This window comes from Scyliorhinus torazame, chromosome 9, assembly GCF_047496885.1.
Source record: "Scyliorhinus torazame isolate Kashiwa2021f chromosome 9, sScyTor2.1, whole genome shotgun sequence".
Taxonomy (NCBI): domain Eukaryota; kingdom Metazoa; phylum Chordata; class Chondrichthyes; order Carcharhiniformes; family Scyliorhinidae; genus Scyliorhinus; species Scyliorhinus torazame.
This window is the reverse complement of record NC_092715.1, coordinates 208,271,355-208,295,382: the sequence shown is the minus strand read 5'-3', so window position 1 is coordinate 208,295,382 and position 24,028 is coordinate 208,271,355. Positions and strand designations below refer to the sequence as shown.

Here is a 24,028-nt window from a genome sequence, read left to right as displayed (position 1 = left end):
CGTGGCTAAGACCTTCGCCAGCACCTTGGCATCTACATTTAGCAAGGAAATCGGTCTGTAAGACCCACATTGCAGGGGATCCTTGTCCCGCTTCAGGATCAAGGCGATCATTGCCTGGGACATCGTCGGGGGTAAAGCCCCCCCCCCCCTCCCTTGCCTCATTGAAGGTCCTAACTATCAGCGGGCCCAACAGGTCCATATATTTTTTTGTAGAACTCGACCGGGAAACCGTCCGGCCCCGGTGCCTTCCCCGCCTGCCTGCTTCCTATCCCTTTGATCAGCTCCTCCAGCCCAATCGGGGCCCCCAGTCCCGCCACCAGTCCCTCTTCCACCGTTGGAAACCTCAATTGGTCCAGGAAACGGCCCATCCCTCCCTCCCTCCCGTGGGGGCTCAGATCGGTACAATTCCTCGTAGAAGTCCCTGAAGACCCCATTGATGCCAACCCCACTCCGCACCACGCTCCCTCCCCTGTCCTTAACTCCCCCGATATCCCTAGCTGCGTCCCGCTTCCGAAGCTGATGCGCCAGCATCCGGCTTGCCTTTTCCCCATACTCGTAGACCGCCCCCTGGGCCTTCCTCCACTGCACCTCCGCCTTCCTGGTGGTCACCAGGTCAAATTTGGCCTGGAGGCTGCGCCACTTCCTCAACAATCCTTCCTCAGGTTCTTCCGCATACCTCCTGTCTACCCTCACCATCTCCCCCACCAGCCTCTCCCTCTCCCCCCGCTCCTTGTGGGCCCCGATGGAGATCAGCTCTCCCCTCACCACCGCCTTCAGTGCCTCCCATACCATTCCCACTCGGACCTCCCCGTTGTCGTTGGTCTCCAAGTACCTCTCTATACTTCCTCGGACCCGCTCGCTCACCTCCTCGTCCGCCAACAGCCCCACCTCCAAGTGCCACAGCGGACGCTGGTCCCTCTCCTCCCCCATCTCCAAGTCCACCCAATGCGGGGCGTGGTCCGAAATGGCTATTGCCGAGTACTCGGTATCCTCTACTCTCGCTATCAGCGCCCTACTCAAAATGAAAAAGTCGATTCAAGAATAAGCCTTATGGACATGAGAAGAATGAAAATTCCCTAGCCCCCGGCCTTGCAAATCTCCACGGGTCCACCCCTCCCATTTGGTCCATAAATCCCCTCAACACTCTAGCCGCCGCCGGCTTCCTACCCGTCCTAGACCTGGAGCGATCCAGTGCAGGATCCAACACCATGTTAAAGTCTTCCCCCCATTATCAGGCCCCCCACTTCCAAGTCTGGGATCCGACCCAACGTACGCCGCATAAAACCCACATCTTCCCAGTTCGGAGCATACACATTGACCAGTACCACCCTCTCTCCCTGCAACTTACCACTTACCATTATGTACCTACCGCCATTATCTGCCACAATGCTCGACGCCTCGAATAACACCTTCTTTCCCACCAAGATCGCCACCCCTCGATTTTTGGCATCTAGCCCCGAGTGAAACACCTGACCTACCCACCCTTTCCTCAGTCTTACCTGGTCTGCCACCTTCAGGTGTGTCTCCTGGAGCATAACCACATCCGCCTTGAGCCCCTTCAGGTGCGCGAACACGCGGGCCCGCTTAACCGGCCCATTCAGTCCCCTTACATTCCAGGTTATCAGCCGGATCAGGGGGCTACCCGCCCCCCTCCCCCGTCGACTAGCCATGACCCCTCCTCGGCCAGCCACGGGCCCGCACCACACACCCGGCCCGTTCCCCACAGCGGCATACCCCCGTCTCGACCCACCCCACTCGCTCCAGCTCCTCCTTGATCTTAGCAGCAGCAACTCGATCTCCCCCCCCCCCCCCGGGCTAGGACCCATCCTCGCTGGTTCACTCCCCCCATTGCACTTCCGCAAGTCAGCTGACCCCGGCCACTCCCGCCTCCCCTTGGACTCCTCCCATTGTGTGGCACATCCTCCTCTCCCGCTCCCCATTCACAGGCTCTCCCCCTCAGTTCTAAGCGCGGGAAACAGTCCTCGCTTCCCCGCCCCGGTCCCCCCCCCCCCCCCCCCCCCCCCCCCCCCCCAGTCTTCGGCGCGAGAACAAATCCCGCGCTCTCCACCTACCAGGCCCCGCCACCAACCAAAACAGTGCCCAACGCGCCCCATCCACCCTACCCAACCCGAAAGAGAAAAACACAGAAAAAGAAACTCAAAACAATGCAAAGGCCCCCCCCCCCGAACCAAAAATAGGCATAACCTATCCACCGCAGTCCCCAATCGCCCATCCCGACCCTCAGTCTGTGTTCAGCTTCTCGGCCTGAACAAAGGCCCACGCCTCCTCCGGAAACTCAAAATAATGGTGCCGGTCCTTGTAGGTAACCCACAGTTACGCCGACTGCAACATGCCAAACTTCACCCCCTTCCTGTGCAGCACCGCCTTCGCTCGATTGTACCCGGCCGTCCTTCGCCACCTCCGCTCTCCAGTCCTGATATATCCGAACCTCCGCGTTCTCCCACCTGCTGCTCCTCTCCTTCTTGGCCCACCTGAGCACACACTCCCGATCGGCGAACCGATGGAACCGCACCAGCACCGCCCGCGGAGGCTCGTTAGCCTTGAGCCTCCTCGCCAACACTCTATGGGCCCCTTCCAGCTCCAGGGGCCCCTGGAAGGACCCCGCTCCCATCAGCGAGTTTAACATGGTGACCACATAGGCCCCCACATCCGGCCCCTCCAGCCCCTCCGGGAGGCCCAGAATCCGCAGATTCTTCTGCCTCGACCGATTCTCCATCTCCTCGAACCGCTCCTGCCATTTCTTCTGGAGCGCCTCCACCTTTACCGCCAGGACTAAGATCGCGTCCTCATTGTAAGAGATCTTTTGTTGAGCCTCTCGGATCGCCACCCCCTGGGCCGTCTGTGTCTCCAGAAGATTATCAATAGAAGCCTTCATCGGCTCTAGCACGTCCGTTTTAATCTCTCTGAGGCAGCGCTGGATACCCTCCTGTTGCTCCTCCGCCCACTGCCTCCACGCTGCCTGGTCTCCGCCCGCCGCCATTTTGTCGTCCTTCCCTCCCTTCTTCTGGTCCACCACCACCTTTTTTGTCACCCCGCTCCTAGTTAAAGCCATATACTGATGGGGAGCTATTATTAACTCCTTCCCACACCGGGAAACGTCGAAAAAGTGCCCTTGGGGGCCCTGAAAAGAGCCCAAAAGTCTCGAGAGGGAATCCTTTTGGCAGTGTTCGCTTCACCAATCTGCCCCAAAATGTCTGTGGAAACTCCTGAAAAAGGTCCAAGAGTCCGTTCCAGACGAAGGCTGCCGAATGCGCGCCCTACTCCTCCATGGCCGCCACCGGAAGTCTCGTCCCCCGCTTCTTCAGTGCCCTTGGTGAGATCTTTTCACAGTTGTTCCCTCTGCTGTTAGAATTCACTTTCGATAAAGGCCCTCAGGTCAGTTTGCAGCTTTAAGCTTGCCCTTCCCCTGCCTGCATGCTGGAAGAGGCCCTGTTTATCCTGTTGCAGCCAAATCTTTTACTGTTTCTGCCGGGTCTGGTAGCCAAAAGACATAACATTCCTGGGGGACACTGTCAGGGGAATGTTGCAGTCTTCTTGCCACACCGGGAAATGTCAAACAAATGCCGTGGGAGCCCTGTAAAAGAGCCCAAAAGTCCGTTCCAAGCGGGAGCTACCGAATATGCGACCTAGCTCTGCATAGCCGCACCCGGAAGTCAAATTATGCAAGATTACTTAAAGCCCCAGATGAATTCTTAACTTTCTGTTGACTACAGCAGATTATTGGGTGTGATTCCCATCGAGTGAGAGGTAATTGTTGCATTATGTTGTAATGCTGGGAAGGTGCTGATTGATTATCTAAACTGTACTGACTAAATCACACTGATATGCAACCTACGCATGAAAATCTAAAGTAGATGCTATTACCAGATCCATTTTGAGAAAAGATAAATAAATAGTTCAGTGGACTTTCAACGTCAGGCTGTACCATGAACCCAGAAAGCCATTGTTAGAGGACATTTAACACCGCATTGACCTCAGGGTCTTATTGATCCATTGGGTTTGAGTCAATACTCTAAATGCAGATTAAATAATTTTAAATATACTTGTGCGTTCCATTTGTGGAATGCCCATTTCAGAGGGGCAAGCAGCACCAAAATATCTCTGACCTATTCCAGGTATGATGCTATGAAAAACAAGTCCTCAAAAACAAAGCTCCCTTGGCTACAGATCTAAAGAGAATAAACCTTTTGGTTGCCTTTGTGTGTAACCATGCTTCATGCTCATCCAAAAGTGGGAAAACTGTAAAGCAATTTTGTAAAGAATTGTAGTGGCTACTCGTCATATGCTTGATGCACAACTTTTACTACCATCATAAATGCAAATTCTTTTAGGTTAAAAGTGTTTGAGAAATGCTTTACATTGGGCAAAATAGACAAAAAGATGTCTATCATTGCAGTTGTATGCCAAAGAGCTGAAAAATCTAAATTGCTGACACCGTTTTACTTCTAAGCTATTTGAAGAATGTTGAGCTATTGAAAATATTGTTCTAAGGATGTTTATTTTCAACTTTCTTATGTGAAATGGAGGATAAAATGAGGGTGAGCTATCAACGGATGGAAAAAGATGTGCAATTGTACAGCAACCAGCTAGATACTGAGCGGTCCCGCTACAAAGAAATGCAGTGTGACTTGCAGAAAGAATTAAATTCTACTTTCAATGAAAATACCAAGCTAATGTCACTTATGGCTGGAAAAGTCCCTCAAGGTACTGTTACTGTAATATTGTTATGGGCGAGGCGGTTTCAGAACCCCAAAATGTATCATGGAGTTCAACCAACCTCTCCCTTTAATGGATTTGTTGCTTTTACAAGCACGCGGCTTTTTCCCTAGGTGTGGGATTACAATTATAGACACGTGGGTTTTTAAACACAAAACACTGTTTATTCCATGAACTCAACTTAACATCTTAAATAAACATTGGATCTCTTAACACCCCTTACTTCAAAGATAACTCAGAAAACACTGCAACAGTAAATAATTCCTTAAAATGTTCTTTCAAACTTCCAAGAGACTTAACACCTTTAAACAGTATCACATCAGGTTAAAGGATATATATATTTTCTGTAGAATGGCAGAGATATATTAGCTTGGTTGACTTCAGCACCTTGCTTTCTTCCTGCAAACTCTCTGGAAACACAGACACACACCAACTGCTTTTTCCGACTGGCTTTCTCCCTTCAAGCAAGTCACAGAACTTCTCAAGCTGATGTCTCAAACTGGCTTTCTCCTTTTAATCAGCTCACAGCAAAACAGCCAGACACTTTGAAGCTGCTCTCAGCAAAACCAGCCAGGCACTTTTTTAAAACTGAAACTTCAAAATGGCTGAACTGAGCTGAGCTCCACCCACTCTATGACATCACTGTTTTCTTAAAGGTACATTGCTTAAACATCCATGTCTTAATGGTACCCTCACATGACAATATGCTATTTCACATTTAAGGACCACATTATGCAATGTCATTGATTATCATTAGCCTGGATTTGAATGCAGTTTAGGTAACTAGATTATTTTTTTGTTTTAGTTCGTAGCTCTATATTTCATTGAAAAAAATAGGCAATGTCAAAAGTGGAATGCTAGGACGGTGCAATGGTTAGCACTGCTGCCTCACGGCACCGAGGACTCTGGTTCAATACCGGCCCCCGGTCACTGTCCGTGTGGAGTTTGCACATTTTCCCCGTGCCTGCGTGGGTCTCACCCCCCCCCCCCCCCCCCCACCCCACAACACAAAACGATGTGCAGGGTAGGTGAATTGGCCTGGCTAAATTGTCCCTCAATTGGGGAAAAAAAAGCATTGGGTACTTCAAATTTATTTTAAAACAAAAAGTAAAATGCAATTTTACACTTTTTTTTTTCCATTGTTCACTTCCCAAATTCCTATCGAAAATATGGTGCGACCTTTGCACAGGTAGTTTTTTTCTTACTCTTATTGCCTCAGAGCTAACTGGAAGAGGAGGCTTACTATCTGGTTCTCTGTGTTACGGAAATTATGGCAATTTTTCTTCTGATCAACAAGTTTGCTTGTATTTCAGAGAATGAGACGACTAAAAGTAAAATTCTACTTTGCACATCAGGTCTGCTTCTATATGATCCATTAATCATATGAATATAGCTTGTTAGCCCTTGTATAGGATTAATGCCAAACAAAAAAATGGAGGATGATTTGACCTCCCTGACATTGCTTGTGTGAAGCCAGCTTGACTCCGTTATCAAGTGGATTTCCATGGACCAGCTCACTTCCCCAACAAACTCCCATCCTGGCTTGGCCCCACAAAAGAACTGCCTCTTGAGTGCTGAAAGTTGGTTGGCCCCGAATTGGGTCTTTAAAGTGAACAATGAGCTTGTGCTGCCTGATGAGCTTGGTCGCCTGAATATTCCTCCCTGACCACCCATATTTTTTATTCAAGTAGTCAGCTGGATTTTAATTTTTTTTGTCATTCAAGGTAGTCTATTTTCTATTCTCTTGTGTGCATTCTTGGCTGAGTCTGTGATGTGTCCTAGTGAGCACGGCTATTGCACTGCCCAAAGCAGGTGTGAAATACATGGGGGTTTGGTACATATGAAACCAAAAGCTTGATGTGCAGGCCTGTTGGCTGTACTAGCTTTGCTACAAAATTAAGATTTCACAGCCCTTGTTGCACAATACCAATATTACTGAACTGGTGCACAATAAAACTGAAAACTCTGTTACCTTCGCTGTTGGGCTTCCCCAAAGTAAGTTGTGCAGCTACCCATAAAACTTGGGATGTTCATTTAAAAGGAATCAATATGGTGGTCCCATTACTGAAGAACCTGTTGTTAAATGGATTATGAATCATTTTGCTAATTGGCTGTTGTTTGTATTTTGCTTGATCAGTTTGAAACCATCATTGCAAAAAACAAACTTGATCATCTTTTGCAAGTATCATGCCCTTGCTCTGACTAATGTTGCACGGTCTTTGATGAACTTCCTTCAGTATAAGTTGGAATGTTGCAATTTTCCCAATGGAAGGGCAATTTGGGAGCTAAACTCCGAAGAATGCTCCCATTTCGGCTCTTCAGCTCTGTTCCTCTCCATTAAAGGTTTGGAGAGCCCCAATATGGCTAAATGTCTCTTTATTGCTGTGTGAGTGCTGCCACTCAAAAGGAATTATAAATATTCTTTTGATTAAAGCATATGCATGCTCTATACCTATTAGCAAGGAAGAGTCTATTTGCTTTGGCACTCAAGTTCTTTACAATTATTATAAAATGGATTCACTAAAGGTGTTTCACGTCTGTTGATAAGAACAAGTAGGCTAAACATTTTCATCATGGAAAATCTTGTCAAGCCTTTCAGGGCAGTGCAAGATAAACTGAAAAAAATAATTAAACCAAAAAAGGGGCAATGAATTTTTCAAAAATCACACCCTTGTAATGATAGAATAAAATCCACACCATTCTGTTCAACTGAAACCACCAACTCATCAAAAAACTTTTTTAATTTAAAAAAAAAAAGAGATTTATGTACTTCCTCGATGTTCGAACTTCTCTTGTTCCCAATAATAATCCATATTATTCAAGAGAAATAAAGCATGAGCCATTATTTTCTAGAATATTTCTGAAGTTTGCAAATGCTGATTTGGAGAGTTGATGCAGTCCAATATTGACTGTCATCAAATCTTGAATTTAAAAAAAAAAAATGTTATGCCAGTTTTGGAGAATCTGCAAACTCTTAACAGTATAGGCAGAGGAGTCGAAAGGTCTTGAGGAATGGTCAATGGTGCTTCCAAATTTTCTGTTTATTTCCATGCAGAGTAACTTTAAATGTTTTTTCAGCAGCCATGCCTGAATGGTATCTTTAAAGGGGGAAGCTTGTGAACTGCTTGAGTGATAACCTTTGTGATTGCATGGAACAGCTCAGGAGAAACAGAGTATGGGAATTATGAAGAATGTACTCTGAACACCGATTCGCTGGATTCTCGTGATCAAAACATAAGTAGAAATTCCCTTCACTTGCTTCCTTCCTGCCTCCACCCACCAGTCTTCCCCCAATTTAGGATTAGTATCAGCACTATCTGGATATTAAGTTTGTTCAGTAAAGGTGAAATAATAAAACCGAAAAAAAAAAACTTCTGCAACTAGATTAAGCCATAATCAAAATTTTCAGTAAGTTCGGCAGGGAGGGGGTGATACTTATTGATAGATGATATGTTATCCATTTTGATGGGAAAAGGTCAGTTGCTAACGTTGAAATTCAAGCAGATGAGGATTTTAGCTGTTTTTGTCCTTGTATATTGAAACTGTCAATTAGCATTTTAATGCTACCTTCAATTTATAATCCTAGATTTATTGGATCATGTTCAGTTGGAAAAGGATATTTTTGATCTTAAACAACGGTTGGAAAAAGCAGAGCAAGAAAAGAGTAGCCTGCAGGAAGAGGCATCCCTTTTGTCTCAATATAAATCACTGCCTGAAAAAATAGATGAATTAACAAAACAGGTAATAAAGGTACAATGAGTATTTTAGAGAATGCTTAACTTTTATGCCTCTATGTTACTTAGAACTTGTGCTGTATACACCTACCAACCACATGCCCAGAAGATCCAAATAACTACTGAAGTTCAATAATTGTTATAGGCAAATTTATGTCCCACTAATGGTAGGAAATTGCGGCAAAAGGGAGGGAGGAACTTAAAACGGTCACGATCATGAGAGAAAAAGTACAAGGCATATGCTATGGAACTGAAAGCTGTCAAGTCTCTGGAACTGATGTTTGCCTGCATCCTAGGGTCTTAAACAAGTGGCTGCAGAGATAGTGGAAACATAGGTCCCAATGGAATGGACACAGGCAAGTGTACTGCCTCTATTCAGGAATGGAGGAAGAAAGAAAGTAGGACACTACAGGTCAGTTAGCCTAATTGCTATGCAGGGAGAAACAGTTAACATTTCAGGTCTTTATAACTGAAGTCGTATGGACCCAATATGAACTCTTTCTCTCTCCACAGTGGCCTCCGGAATTGCTGAGTTTTTCCTGCATTTTAGCCCAATATCTGTCATTGGGGAAAAGCTGGAATCCCTTAATAAGGAATTAACAGCACGACATTTAGAAAATCATAATACCATCAAGTAGAGCTGACATGGTTTTATGAAAAGGACATTGTGACAAATTTATCAGATTATCTTTTTGAGATTTTAACAAGCAGAGTGGCAGTTTATTTGGATTTCGCAAAGGCATTTGATAAAGTGCCACATAAAAGATATCAACTGAAATCACCTTCCAAGGTGCTACACAAGAACATTATGGGGCGGGTTGGTGTTGCTTGAGATGGGGTGAAACTTTGAGTGATTTAAATAATTTGAATTTTAAAATCAATTTTGGGAGCCAAAGGAGGTCAACGAGCAAAGGGTTGATGGGAAATAGAGTTTTGGTACAATTTAAGATTATGGGAGGCAGAGTTTTGGGTGACCTCCAGTTTAAAATGGAGAAAATATAGAAGACTAGCCAGCAGTGCATTGGAATAGTGATCTCGAGGTAAAGGAGCTGTCAATGATGATCTTGGCAGCAGATGAGATGAGGACAAAGTTGAATATCATTAGGTAATTGGAATTGGGTGATCTTGGTAATTGCATAATTGAGACAGGAAAATGATCTCTTGGTCAAAAATGGAACACCAATTGAAAGCAGAATGGTTTAGTTTTAGATTTTGCCAGCGGTGGAGTCGGTAGCTAGGGAACAGGATTTGGAAGATCCAGAACAATGGCTTTGGTCTTGCCAATATTTAATTGAAGGAAATAGTTGGATAACAAACTATTAATAATGATCAAGATTTGGGCTGAGTGTATTGTAGCCAAGTTTACTGTTGATACAAAGATAGCTGGAAAAGCAAGTTGTGAGGAGAACATAAAGCATCTACAAAGGAATATAGTAAGAAGTCTTGCAACACCAGGTTAAAGTCCAACAGGTTTATTTCGAATCACTAACTTTCGGAGCGCAGCTCCTTCCTGACATTCACCTAGTGATTTGAAACAAATCTGTTGGACTTTAACCTGGTGTTGTAAGATTTCTTACTGTGCTAACCCCAGTCCAATGCCGGCATCTCCACATCAAAGGAATATAGGTAAGCGGAGGAAAAAAGGCAGATGGGAATATGTGAGAACATGGGAGGTTGTCTACTTGGATAGGAAGAATAAGAAAGCAAAATATTATTTCAATGGAGCCTACAAAATGCTGTGGTACAGAGAAACCTGGGTACCTCCATAAATGAAACATAAAGTTAGGAATGTACAGTAAGTACTTCGGAAGGAAATTTAAATATTTGTTTTTATTGCAAAGGGGATTGAGTATAAAAGTAACAAAAGTCTGCAATTGTGGAGGGCATTGGTGAGACCACACAGTTTTGGCCTCCTTATTTAAGGATGGATATGCTAGCACTGGAGGCAGTTCACAGAAGATTCACAAGACTAATAGAACATAGAAAAATACAGCACAGAACAGGCCCTTCGGCCCACGATGTTGTGCCGAACCTTTGTCCAAGATTATCATAGAATTTACAGTGCAGAAGGAGGCCATTCGCCCCATCGAATCTGCACCGGCTTCTGGAAAGAGCACCCCACCCAAGGTCAACACCTCCACCCCATCCCCAGTAACCCCACCCAACACTAAGGGCAATTTTGGACACTAAGGGCAATTTATCATGGCCAATCCGCCTAACCTACACATCTTTGGACCGTGGGAGGAAACCGGAGCACCCGGAGGAAATCCACGCACACACTGGGAGTATGTGCAGACTCCGCACAGACAGTGACCCAAGCTGGAAACAAACCTGGGACCCTGGGGCTGTGAAGCAATTGTGCTATCCACAATACTACCGTGCTGCCTTTAAGAACAAACTAATTACACTATAGCATTCTACCGTAATCCATGTACCTATCCAATAGCTGCTTGAAGGTCCCTAATGTTTCCGACTCAACTACTTCCACAGTAATTCTTGGGATCAAGAGATTGTCTTATGATGAAAAGTTGAGTACATTGGGACTATATTTATTGGAGTTCAGAAGAATGACCAGGTAATTGCTGAGAGGATGTTTTCTCTGTGGGGGGGAATCCAGAGCTAAGAAACAAAGTTTCAGAAAATGGGTCTCTCAAGACAGGTAGAGGAGGACTTTCTTGGAGAGTTATGAATGGAATTCCCTACTCCAGAGAGCAGTGGAGGCTGAGTCATCGGAAGGCTGAGATGGATAGTTTTTTGGGGAGTTGGGAGTTATGGGGAACAAATGGGAAAGTGTAGTTGAAGCCTGTAGCCTGCTCCTGTTCCTATTTATTATGTTCTTGCCTTTATTGCCAATTCAAATATTTTTTCCCTCCTTGTTCCCTTTAATTTTTTATTGAACCTTCAAGCAATGTAATTTGTGAAAATTTGAGTACTGATAATATTCTGACACGATTTAGCATTGTTGCCCACCAAATAAAGGGTTCTTGCAATAATTTTCTTCTGCCGTTTACTTTTTCGAGTTTGTTTGCCATTGTTTTTATACTCTTGTGGTTTAATTAATGCCCATGTTGGTTCTGGTTTTGATTATTTTATGCACTTATGACAATTTTCAGAACCTGTTCATTTGTATGCATCTGTTAATAAAAGCTAAAATGTTTTCTGCAAATAATTGAACCTGTTTAGATATCAGTGATTAGTTCTCTTAACATACCCTTCTCTCTAGTCTGATTTTGAAATTCGAAATGGAGTGCAAATCAATGGGTGGATGGGTGAAAATTTGTTAGCGGTGCATGTAATAACTGGGTTGCACTCATCTGCAATGTCAGTTTACAAACCTTTTAATCTCGTCGGGCAGGAAAACTGGGCAAGTGTTACGTGACTTATAGCCAATATAAATTGAGCATCATGAAATAAGAAATTATACTTAAAATTAAGGTTTAGGTTATCATAACTTTGGTATATTTGTTGCGGAACAGCTATTTGCATTTAGATAATGCTTCTTAGTGTTAGAAAAGTAAATTAGCATATCATTGTGAGAGCAACAGTCAATTAAGTAGTAGAGTAGGTGACTAAATCCACAAAGAAAAGGTAAACTGAGGAGTCTCTTGAAGCTACAGAAGTGTTCAGTGAAAGAGTTCAGGAGAAGAATCTCGAAGCAAAGGCAAGGTGACTAAAATCTCTGTTAATAAAGGGAAGGGCACAGCATAGTCGACAAGTTCTTGCAAGGTGAGGCTGTGAACTCTTGTGTGGGGATCTTGATAATTACAGGTGAAACTGGGTAGCTTTGAAGGTAATTTTTGTGGAGATAGAGAGCAACCTGCCAGTACATTTTTATTCGGTGAAAGCTAATGATTATTGCCTTGAATATGAACCTAGGTTCTAAAGCTGACAGAAGAACGAAATGGTGTCGCCTCCGAACGTGATAATTTGTTGGCATATCAAGAAGAAAATGTTGAAAATCTTGAGAACTTGCATGGAGAAATGTCGGCTATTGCCCAGGATAGGAACAAACTCCAGGAAATGCTTGCCAGTCTCCAATCTGAGAGGGAACGTCAGGAAAATTTGATAACTGAACAGCAGGTAGTAAAATAAATGTTAGATCTAGTTGTTGGATGGTTGGGTCACTAACCTATTAATGTTAATCCTGAGGGGCTTTAAAGCTCATGAAGGAAAATGTGATATTTTCTCATCAGGAAGTCTCATGCATTCTTTCTAGAATAAGAAATGGTTGTAGCGAACCGATTTGGATGTAAGAAAATGGCCTTGAACAATACATTTACCACTTCAATGAAAACAAAATTAAAATGCACACGGCATTACCATTATTGCCCTGCTTTCTTCTGTCCTCTCTGTTTTGAGAACTCCATTGTCAAATGGTGTTGCTCCTTTTATGACAAAATTGTTGCACAGTTTTCTTAAATTGAAGCTAAGTGTTGCAGTTTCCTTTCTTTACTCTGAGTCTGCACTGGCTTTCTGAAAGAGCATTCTACCTAGTCTCTCTCTTAACCCCCCCCCCCCCCCCCCCCCCCCCCCCAAACCTTATCCCTGTAACCTTGCACATACTTTTCAGACAGCAATCCTTTTGAATACCTTGATTGAACCTGCCTCCACCACCCTCCCAGGAAGTTTGTTCCATGCTCCAAACACCCTTTGACTGAAACATTTATTCCTCGCATCACTTGCACCTTTCACTAATTATTTTGAATCTGTACCCTCTAGTTCTTGATGCTTTTGAGTGGGAACAGTTTCTCACTGTCCCATTTACCATGACCCTCCCTGCAGCCTTCTTTTCTGCATGGAGCAAGGATAATCGTCCCAACATCTTCAATCTATCTTCATAACTACAGTTCTTTATGCCCGGAATCATTCTTGTGAATCCCCTCTGAAATTTCTCCAGTGCCTTTGCATCCTTCCTCTGGTATGATGCGCAGATGAGGCCTAAGTGTTTTATACAAATTCAACATGGCCTCCTTACTCTTGTACTCGATGCCCCTGTTAATAAAGCCCGAAGATGCTACATGCTTTATTAACTGCTCTAACATGCCCTGCCATATTGAATGATATCAAGGTCCGCCTGTTCCTGTACCTTAACTCTCCCTTTGTTTTATACTGTCTCTCCATATTCTTCCTGCCAAAATATATCCCCTCGCACTTCTCCACATTGAACTTCATCTGCCACTTAGCCATCCAACATATCTATGTCCTCCTGAAGTTCAGGACCTACCTCATCACAATTGACAATGTTTCCAATCTTTGCATCATCGGCAAATTTTTAAATCGTGCCCAGAATACCACTGTCTAGGTCATTAATCTATGCAAGAAAAAACAAGGTCCGAACTGACCCCTGGGGAACGCCACTATAAATCTTCTCCAATCTGAACATCAACCATTTATCACTACTTTGTTCCCTGCCACTCAGCCAATTTCACATCCAAGTGCCTACTTTCTCTTTTATTACATGTGCTCGAATTTTGCTCCAGTCTGTTGTGTGGCGCAGTATTAATGTGATGCAGTTAACTCATCCCTCCGCTGAAATGGCCTAGCATACCACTCCGTTCAAGGGCAATTAGGGATGGGCAACAATTGGTTCAGCCAGCGACGACCACATCTAGAGAACAAATTTTGTTAAAAGCCTTTTGAAAATTCATATACGCCACCTCAAAAGCATAGTCCTTACCAGCCTTCTCTTTACATCTAGAGAAGGTTAAACATTATTTTCCCTTAGTGAATCCATGCTGGCTTTCCTTCATTAACCTGCACTTGTCTAAGTGACTTTTGTCCCAAACTATAGACTTCAGAAATTTTCCGACCACTGAAGGCAAGCTGACTGGTCTGTAGTTGCCAGCTTTATCCCTGGACCCCTTTTTACATAGATGATAGGAGCAGGAGGAGGCCTTTTGGCCCTTCAAGCCTGCTCTGCCATTCATCACGATCATGGCTGATCATCCAACTCAATAGCCTAATCCTGCCTTCTCCCCATAGTCTTTGATCCCATTCTCCCCAAATGCTATATCCACCGCCTCTTGAATATATTCAAAGTTCAGCATCAACTACTTCATGTGGTAATGAATTCCACAGGCTCACCACTCTATGCGTGAAGAGGTGTCTCCTTATCTCTGTCTGAAATGGTTTGCCCTGAATCCTCAGGCTGTGACCCCTGGTTCTGGACACACCTATCATTGGTAACATCTTCCCTGTCTAGTCCTGTTAGAATTTTATAAGTTTCTATGAGATCCCCCCTCATTCTTCTGAACTCCAACGAGAACAAGAATGTAACATCTGCAATTCCCCAGTCCTCTGGCGCAAACCCGGTGTCTAAGGAAGACTGGTAGATTGTCATAAGTGCCTCTGCAATTTGCCAAATTGCTGTGGATCCCATGGGCTTTTACCACCTTGATCATTTTCCCATAAGGGACCTTGTCAAAATACCTTGCTGAAGTCCATGTAGGCTACATCACCCGGAGCAAAGGCATGCTAATTATCCTTGTTTAATCCTTATTTTAAATCCTTAATTTAGACATAAATGAATATCTGTCTGTTTTCATGTACTTTCTGCAGACTGAAATGCAGTGTAGGGTGGCGAATCTTAAAAAGGAATTAGATCTGCACTCCACAAAGCTTGAAGAAGAGAAGACTAAATGTGCGCAATTTCAGTATGATATTGAAGACAAGGAAAGGCAGGTTAAAGAGCAAGAACAGCAACTGAAGCAGGAGCTTCAGAAGCAGAAGGAAATTGGTGAGATTGAGACATTTCTCATCTGAGCTGTAGGCTAAGTTATGAATGTCATTTGTAAAATTGCACCTATTATGTCATTTTAATATATTGAGGCTAATAATTTGAAGTTCTTTTCACATTGCACATCAGAAACCTGTCACCACCAGACCATAATATAGGGAGCTGGCTAAAGCCAGGAAGTTTGCCAGTTTGAGTGCCAATGGAAAGCATTGTGGTAGTTGCTGGGTCATTGATTATTGCACATCAACCCGCTCATTGGCCTGTTAATTGACATGACAGCTAATAGTAAGCAAGGCTAATCTTCACTTCCTATTTTGTTCCAAGATGCAAGTAACTGATAATTTAGCTATCGACCCTAGACCTGTGTTGCACCTGTTACAAGAAAGCTTTCATCAGTGTAAGACTACAGTAGGCGTTTTGCATTGAACAAAATCTGAGGATTTTGTAAAATTTCTGGGTATGATCTGTTGAATTGACTAGAGTAAGGAGCAAGTAGCAAGCTGCCCAATGTTCATTCTTTCACCACTTGACAACACCAAAGGCATATTAATTGTAAATTCAGCTCATTGCTGAAGAGGTTCTGCTTGTGCATAATGACTGCCGCCCACCTACACTGGAGAAGAATTCATTGTAATGAACAAACCTTACTCTTTTAGGATACAATGCGTATAAATGCAAGCCATTATTTTCATTTTTGAATATTTTAAAATCAAATTTAAATCAACGTAACCTTTCTGCAGCTGGAATTAAATTCGTAATTGCAGTTATGTTGTTAAGTTTGTGAATTGTCCGGTCTTCCGGTTGTGGCTATGAAGGAATAAGTCGCACATTTGATGGCCCTCGCTCGGTTCAGACTTTTGGACCTTTTCCCCTGATTTTTTTTACCGGACTTGAATTGGAAAATTGATGACAGAGGCAATTGCGGACTGGATTCCCACATCGGTGCATGGAGAGGAGGACTAGAAGTACTCACAAAGGCAGAAACAGGCGAACAGAAGGTTTGGGCTGAAGCTGCAGTGGGAGGAAGCATAGTGGAGGACTGGACCTCTGGCTTGTCGACCCAGCGGTCAACGGAGCAGCTGATGCAAGTTACCCAGGAGGGCTTTGCCAAGCAGAAGCGGGACTGCTTGGAACCGATTAAAGAGTCATTTGCGTGGCTGGAGCTTAGATTGGATCCAGAAAGTAGAGAAGGCGCTGGCTGACCAGGAGGATCATCAAACTGCGGTGGAGTTGGCGGTGGGAATGCTGAGAGACCAACAGAAAAGGCTCCTGGAGAAGGTGGAGGACCTAGAGAATAGGTCCCGCCGGCAGAACTTGAGAATTGCTGGGCTCCCAGAGGAGACAACTGAATGTTAACGTGCGACGACTATTAGGGGTGATAATGATGCCCCCAGTGGAGGGGGAGGCAGAGATAGTGGCGGCAATGGACGCATAGAAGGCATTTGATAGGGTGGAGTGGGAGTATTTATGGGAAGTGTTAAGGAGGTTTGGGTTTGGGAACGGGTTTATTAGCTGGGTTAGACTTCTTTATGGGGCTCCAACGGCAAGCGTAGTTACAGGTCGACATAGATCGGAGTATTTCCGACTATATAGGGGAACAAGACAGGGATGCCCGCTGTCTCCATTGTTGTTCGCGTTGGCAATTGAACCTCTGGCCATGGCGTTGAGAGACTCCAGGAAATGGAGAGGGGTGATTAGAGGGGGAGAAGAACACCGAGTCTCATTATACGCGGATGACCTATTGTTATACGTGTCGGACCCAGCGGGGGGGATGATAGAGGTTATGCGAATTTTGAGGGGGTTCGGGGATTTCTCGGGGTATAGGCTAAACATGGGGAAGAGTGAATTATTTGTGATACATCCAGGGGACCAGAGTAGAGAGATAGAAGGCTTGCCTCTAAGGAAAGTGGAAAGAAACTTCCGATACCTGGGGATTCGGATCGCTAGGAGCTGGGGAACCTTGCACAAACTTAATCTGACACGGTGGTAGAACAAATGGAGGACTTCAAGAGGTGGGACATGCAGCCTCTATCGCTGGCGGGCAGGGTGCAAGCAATTAAGATGATGGTCCTCCCGAGGTTCTTATTTGTATTTCAATGTCTCCCTATACTAATCACCAAGACCTTTTTTAATAAAATAGACAGGAGCATCACGAGCTTCGTGTGGGCAGGGAAAGTTCCGAGAGTAAGGAGGGGGTTCCTTCAGCGTAGTAGGGACAGAGGAGGATTGGCACTACCGAACTTGGGCGATTACTATTGGGCCGCCAATGTGGCAATGATACGTAAATGGATGATGGAGGGTGAGGGAGCGGCGTGGAAAAGACTGGAGAGAAAGTCCTGTAAAGGGACGAGTTTAGAGGCGCTGGTGACGGCGCCGCTACCGATCTCACCTAAAAAGTTTACCACGAACCCGGTGGTGGAGGCAACATTGAATATCTGGGGACAGTGGAGGCGACAGAGAGGGGTGCGGGGAGCCCTGGTGGGGTCCCCAATCAGGAACAACCATAGGTTCGCCCCAGGAAGAATGGATGGAGGATTTCGGAGCTGGTACCAGTTGGGAATTAGGAGGGTGGGAGATTTATTTATAGATGGGACTTTTGCAAGCTTGGGCGCATTGGAGGAAAAGTATAAGTTGCCCCGGGGAAATTTCTTGAGATATATGCAGGTGAGGGCGTTTACTAGACAACAGGTGAGGGAATTTCCGTTGCTCCTGACACATGGGGATACAGGACAGGGTGCTTTCAGGGGTGTGGGTCGGAGAGGGCAAGGTGTCAGAGATTTACCGAGATGAGGGAAGAGGGTGAGGAGTCAATGGGCGAACTAAAAGGAAAGTGGGAAGAAGAACTAGGGGAGGAGATAGAGGAGGGTATGTGGGCTGATGCCCTAAGCAGGGTAAATTCCTCTTCCTCAAGCGCCAGGCTTAGCCTGATTCAATTTAAGGTGCTACATAGAGCACACATAACGGGAGCAAGATTGAGCAGGTTCTTTGGAGTGGAGGACAAATGTGGGAGGTGTGGCGGGAGCCCGGCAAACCATGCACATATGTTTTGGGCGTGCCCGGCACTGGAAGGGTATTGGAAGGGAGTGATTTCGCGGGTGGTGAAGGCCCAGGTCAAACCAGGCTGGGGGTTAGCTCTATTTGGAGTTGCGGAAGAGCCGGGAGTGCAGGAGGCGAAAGAGGCCGACGTTGTGGCCTTTGCATCCCTAGTAGCCCGGCGCAGGATCCTACTCATGTGGAAGGAGGCGCAACCCCCGGACTGGAGGCCTGGGTAAATGATATGGCGGGGTTCATTAAACTGGAGCAGATAAAGTTTGCCCTGAGAGGATAGGCTCAAGGGTTCACCAAGCGGTGGCAGCCATTTCTCGACTACCTAGGGGAACGTTAGAGGGAAGACAGATGACCAGCAACAGCAACCCAGGGGGAAGGGGGGGTTTAGTTTAGTTTGGGTCAAAGATAATGGGGTTTTGTTACTTGTGTTTTGTTAAAAATTTCTGTATTGTTATTGTTGCGTTTGCTTTGTAAGAGGGGAAAAATTGTTGTTTGGGAAAAAATTTTCAATAAAACATATTTATAAAAAAAAAAAGGATTGAGGATTGTGTTCCGGACGTTATTGGGGAGGACCAGACTGGGTTTGTTCAGGGAAGGCAGTTGGTGGCCAATGTAAGAAGGCCATGAAATGTGATCATGATGCCCCCGGAAGGTAGGGAGATGGAGGTAGTGGTCGCAATGGACGCAGAGAAGGCCTTTGATCGAGTAGAATGGGAATATCTGTGGGAGGTATTGGGCGGGGCTTTATTGACTGGGTCAGGTTGCTGTATCAGGCTCCTGTGGCGAGTATACGGACGAATAGAACAACATCGGACTATTTTAGGCGGCATTGGGCACGGGACAGGGATGCCCCCTCTCCCCACTGTTGTTAGTGTTAGCCGTAGAGCCGCTGCCAGTTGCACTGAGAGCCTCAAGGGGCTGGTCACCTAGGAGGGGGGGGGGCACAGAGTCTTGCTTTACGAAGACGACCTGCTGCTGTATGTATCGGACCCAATAGAGGATGGAAGAAATCATGAGGATTCGGGGGGAATTTGGCCGGTTTTCGGCGTATAAACTAAATATGGGGAAAAGTGAGATGTTTGCAGTCCAGGCGAGGGGATAGGAGAGGCGACTGGGGGAGCTGCCGTTTAGAGTGGTAGGGGAAAGCTTTCAGTACCTAGGCATCCAGGTGGCACGGGAATGGCTGCACAAACTAAATCTGGCCCAACTAGTAGACCAAATGAAGGACGATTTTTGGAGGTGGGACGCGCTCCCGTTGTCACTAGCTGGGAGGATGAAGAGGACGGTCCTTCCGAGATTCCTGTTTATGTTTGTGTCTCCCCATCTTTATTCCACGGTCCTTTTTTAAAGGGTCAACAAAATGATCACTGTCTTTGTCTGGGCGGGCAAGTCCCCGCGAGTAAGGAAGGTGATGCTTGAGCGGAGCCGGCGAGAGAGTGGGCTGACGCTGCCAAACTTCAGTAACTACTATTGGGCGGCGAAAAGAGACATGATCAGGAAGAGGGTGGTGGGGGGGGGGGGGGGGGGGGGTGGGGGGGGGGGGGGGGGGGGGGGGGGGGGGGGTTGGCATGGGAGCATATGGAGGCGGCTTAATGTAAGGGCACCAGTTTAGTGGCATTGATAACGGCGCCTCTGCCGTTCCCGGCACGGTACTCCACCAGCGGGAGGAGAAAGGTGGATTGGCAAGGGGCAACGAATTCAGGTACCTGCAGGTACGGGACTTTGTACGTAGACAGGTTTCAACCTTCCCGCTCCTACCTCCAAGGGGGATACAGGACAGGGTAATTTCCAGGGGGGTGGGTGGGTGGGAGGGTGGGAGAAGGGAGGGTCTCTGACATTTACAAGGAACTTATGGGGTCAGAGGAGACGCAGGCTGAGGAGCTGAAGCGCAAGTGGGAAGAGGAGTAGGGAGGAGAGATAGAGGATGGTCTCTGGGCGGACACGTTGAGTAGAGTCAACATGTCCACAACATGTGCCAGGCTCAGCCTTATACAATTCCAGGTCATTCACCGGGCTCACATGACAGTGGCCCGGATGAGCAGATTCTTCAGGGTGGAAGATGGGTGTGCAAAGTGTGCGGGAGGGCCAGCGAACCATGTCCACATGTTCTGGACATGTCCAAAGCTTAGGGGATTTTGGCAGGGGTTTGCAGATGGCATGTCCACGGTGTTAAAAGCAAGGGTGGCACCGAGTCCAGAGGTGGCCATTTTCGGGGTGTCGGAAGATCCGGGAATCAAGGAAGAGAAAGAGGCAGACGTTCTGGCCTTTGTTTCCCTGGTAACCCGGAGACGGATATTATTAGCATGGATTGGATTGGATTTGTTTATTGTCACGTGTACCGAGGTCCAGTGAAAAGTATTTTTCTGCGAGCAGCTCAACAGATCATTAAGTACATGAGAAGATAAGGGAATAAAAGAAAATACATAATAGGGTAACACAACATATGCAATGTAACGACATAAGTACTGGCATCGGATGAAGCATACAGGGTGTAGTGTTAATGAAATCCGTCCATAAGAGGGTCATTTAGGAGTCTGGTGACCGTGGGGAAGAAGCTGTTTTTGAGTCTGTTCATGCGTGTTCTCAGACTTCTGTATCTCCTGCCCGATGGAAGAAGTTGGAAGAGTGAGTAAGCAGGGTGGGAGGGATCTTTGATTATACTGCCCGCTTTCCCCAGGCAGCAGGAGGTGTAGATGGAGTCAATGGATGGGAGGCAGGTTTGTGTGGTGGACTGGGCGGTGTTCACGAATCTCTGAAGTTTCTTGCGATCCTGGGCCGAGCAGTTGCCATACCAGGCTGTGATGCAGCCTGATAGGATGCTTTCTATGTTGCATCTGTAAAAGTTGATCAGAGTCAATGTGGACATGCCGAATTTCCTTAGTTTCCTGAGGAAGTATAGGCGCTGTTGTGCTTTCTTGGTGGTAGCATCGACATGGGTGGACCAGGACAGATTTTTGGAGATGTGCACCCCTAGGAATTTGAAACTGCTAACCATCTCCACCTCGGCCCCGTTGATGCTGACAAGGGTGTGTACAGTACTTTGCTGCTGGTAATTGACTTCCGGTGACAAAATTCATAATGCTGAAGTGCAAAGGGACTTGGGAGTCCTAGTCCAGGATTCTCTGAAGGTAAACTTGCAGGTTGAGTCTGTAATTAAGAAAGCAAATGCAATGTTGTCATTCATCTCAAGAGGCTTGGAATATAAAAGCAGGGATGTACTTCTGAAGCTTTATAAAGCATTAGTTAGGCCCCATTTAGAATACTGTGAGCAATTTTGGGCCCCACACCTCAGGAAGGACATACTGGCACTGGAGCGGGTCCAGCGGAGATTCACACGGATGATCCCAGGAATGGTAGGCCTAACATACGATGAACGTCTGAGGATCCTGGGATTATATTCATTGGCGTTTAGGAGGTTGAGGGGAGACCTAATAGAAACTTACAAGATAATAAATGGCTTAGATAGGGTGGATGTAGGGAAGTTGTTTCCATTAGCAGGGGAGACTAGGACCCGGGGGCACAGTCTTAGAATAAAAGGGAGTCACTTTAGAACAGAGATGAGGAGAAATTTCTTCAGCCAGAGAGTGGTGGGTCTGTGGAATTCATTGCCGTAGAGGGCGGTGGAGGCCAGGACGTTGAGTGTCTTTAAGACAGAAGTTGATAAATTCTTGATTTCTCGAGGAATTAAGGGCTATGGAGAGAGAGTGGGTAAATGGAGTTGAAATCAGCCATGATTGAATGGTGGAGTGGACGCGATGGACCGAATGGCCTTACTTCCACTCCTATGTCTTATGGAAGCAAAGTACTGTACACACCCCTGTCAGCATCAACGGGGCCGAGGGACATAAAGCCCCGAAATCAGAGGCCTGACTATCAGACATGGCTAGCTTTCTCTGTTTGGAGAAAATCAAGTTCGCCATGAGAGGGTCAACGGTTGGGTTCGCCAGGAGGTGGCAACTGTTCGTCGACTTCCTTGTGGAAAATTAATCGTCAGCAGAAGAGGGTGGGGGGTCAGTTTAGCTTAGAGTAGGGGGTTAATAAAGGTGGGACCTGTAAGGGAGGAGGACGGCTTGTGCACCATGTTTATAGATTCATGTGCATTGTTTATTTTGTTGTTGTAAAACCAAAAATACCTCAATAAAATGTTTATTCAAAAAAAAATAAAAAAATTTGTGAATTATCATAGCTCAGTTTCCAAGCACCAACTTTATTTAATTTTGTGTTTTATTGCAATTAATATTGTGTCTGGGGTATTTTATTTGCAACATGATTTATTCACTGCAAAACCAAATTATCTGCCATTTATTAATTATTAAAACAAGAATTGCAAACGTTGAGCAAGGTGCATGGTATAGAAGGATGCATCTTTGAATAATTTATTTGATTAATTTATTGCAATTTTTCTGTTGTTAGAAGATAGATATTCTAAAGCTTCAGAAAATCTGAAACTACTTAATGAAGAGAAAAAAGAGCTAATGATTAAATTGCAAGTAGTAACAAAAGCCAAAGAAGAGCTGGCAATGTCACAATCCATGTCTCATCAACAGGTTAGTTTAAATGAGCAACTTTAATTTGTTGTAAGTTTCTCCATTTATAATATAAATTTTCTAAAATTGTGTTCTAATTAGTGATCATGTTGGTCGTGACTGATGTGAAATTTCTTGTAGACTGTACGTTGTGTTGGAATAAAAGTGTCAATCTCCCTTCGGCAGTGACTGAAGTTTTACATTAGTGAATTATATTTTTAGAGGCATTTTTCAACAAAAACAAGAATGCAGAGACTATTTTGTCTTGAGGAAAAAAAGTAGGTTTCCAAGGTTTTCAAATTCTAAAATCTGGGACTGCTGGGGTAACATTGTGCACTTGGATTGTGGGGTTTCTGGTTAGGCCAGTGTTTATTGCCCATCAATAATTGTATTTGAGAAGTTAGTGGTGCGCTGCTGCCTTGAACTACTGCAGTCCATGTGGTGTAGGAACACCCACAGTGCTGTTAGGGAAGGAGTTCCAAGATTTTGATTCAGCGACAGTGAAGGAACAGCAATATATTTCCTAGTCAGCATGGTGAATGGCTTGGAGCGGAACGTCCAATTCATGGTGTTCCCATGCGTCTACTGCCCTTGTCCTTCAAGCTGGTAGCTGTCATGGGTTTGGAAGGTGTAGCCTAAGGCAGTGTTTTTCAAACTTTTTCTCCGGGGACACATTTTTACCACCTGGCCGTCCTTCGCAACCCACGCCAGCCGACCTGCGCAGCCCACACTGACCGACCTGCGCGGCCCACTATTTTCTCTTAACCTTGTTTGTTGCTGACAAAGATGGGGTCCCTTTGCCCCCTCCCCCCGAACTTGAAAAGAAAAGGCTGCGGCCAAATACAAAAAATGCGGCTGCACTGTGCATGCGTGCCCGATCATCGGTATGCTTGTGCATGCGCACCGATGATCGGGCACGCATGCGCAGTGCGGGCAAATATTTATTTATCTGTTCCTGGCCGTTTTGAAGGTCGCTCGCATCCGGCATTATTAAAAGCCGGCTGTTGCGCGCGGATTTGCGCGATCGGGAGCGCCGCGTCGGACTGCTCCGAGACCCTCCCAACACCCGCCCACGACCCACCCACGGGTCGCGCCCCTGTGTTTGACAGTGCCTGGCCTAAGGAACTTCGGTTAGTTCTTGCAGTGCATGTTGTAGCTGCACTTCTGTCATTGTGTCGACGGTGGAAGGAATAAATGATTATGGGTGGATGCCAATCAAGTAACATAGAACATACAGTGCAGAAGGA

The 24,028-nt window shown here is 45.7% G+C and overlaps 1 protein-coding gene across 1 annotated transcript in view; it reads left to right on the top strand.

Moving 5' to 3' along the window:
• Positions 1-24,028, top strand: part of cenpe (centromere protein E) — a 174,222-nt gene that overhangs the window by 80,086 nt on the left and 70,108 nt on the right. Inside the window, exons 22-26 of the mRNA XM_072517648.1 lie at positions 4,548-4,725; positions 8,324-8,478; positions 12,348-12,551; positions 15,030-15,207; positions 22,669-22,802. Coding sequence (XP_072373749.1) covers positions 4,548-4,725; positions 8,324-8,478; positions 12,348-12,551; positions 15,030-15,207; positions 22,669-22,802 — 849 coding nt within the window. The remainder of the gene's footprint in view (positions 1-4,547; positions 4,726-8,323; positions 8,479-12,347; positions 12,552-15,029; positions 15,208-22,668; positions 22,803-24,028) is intronic.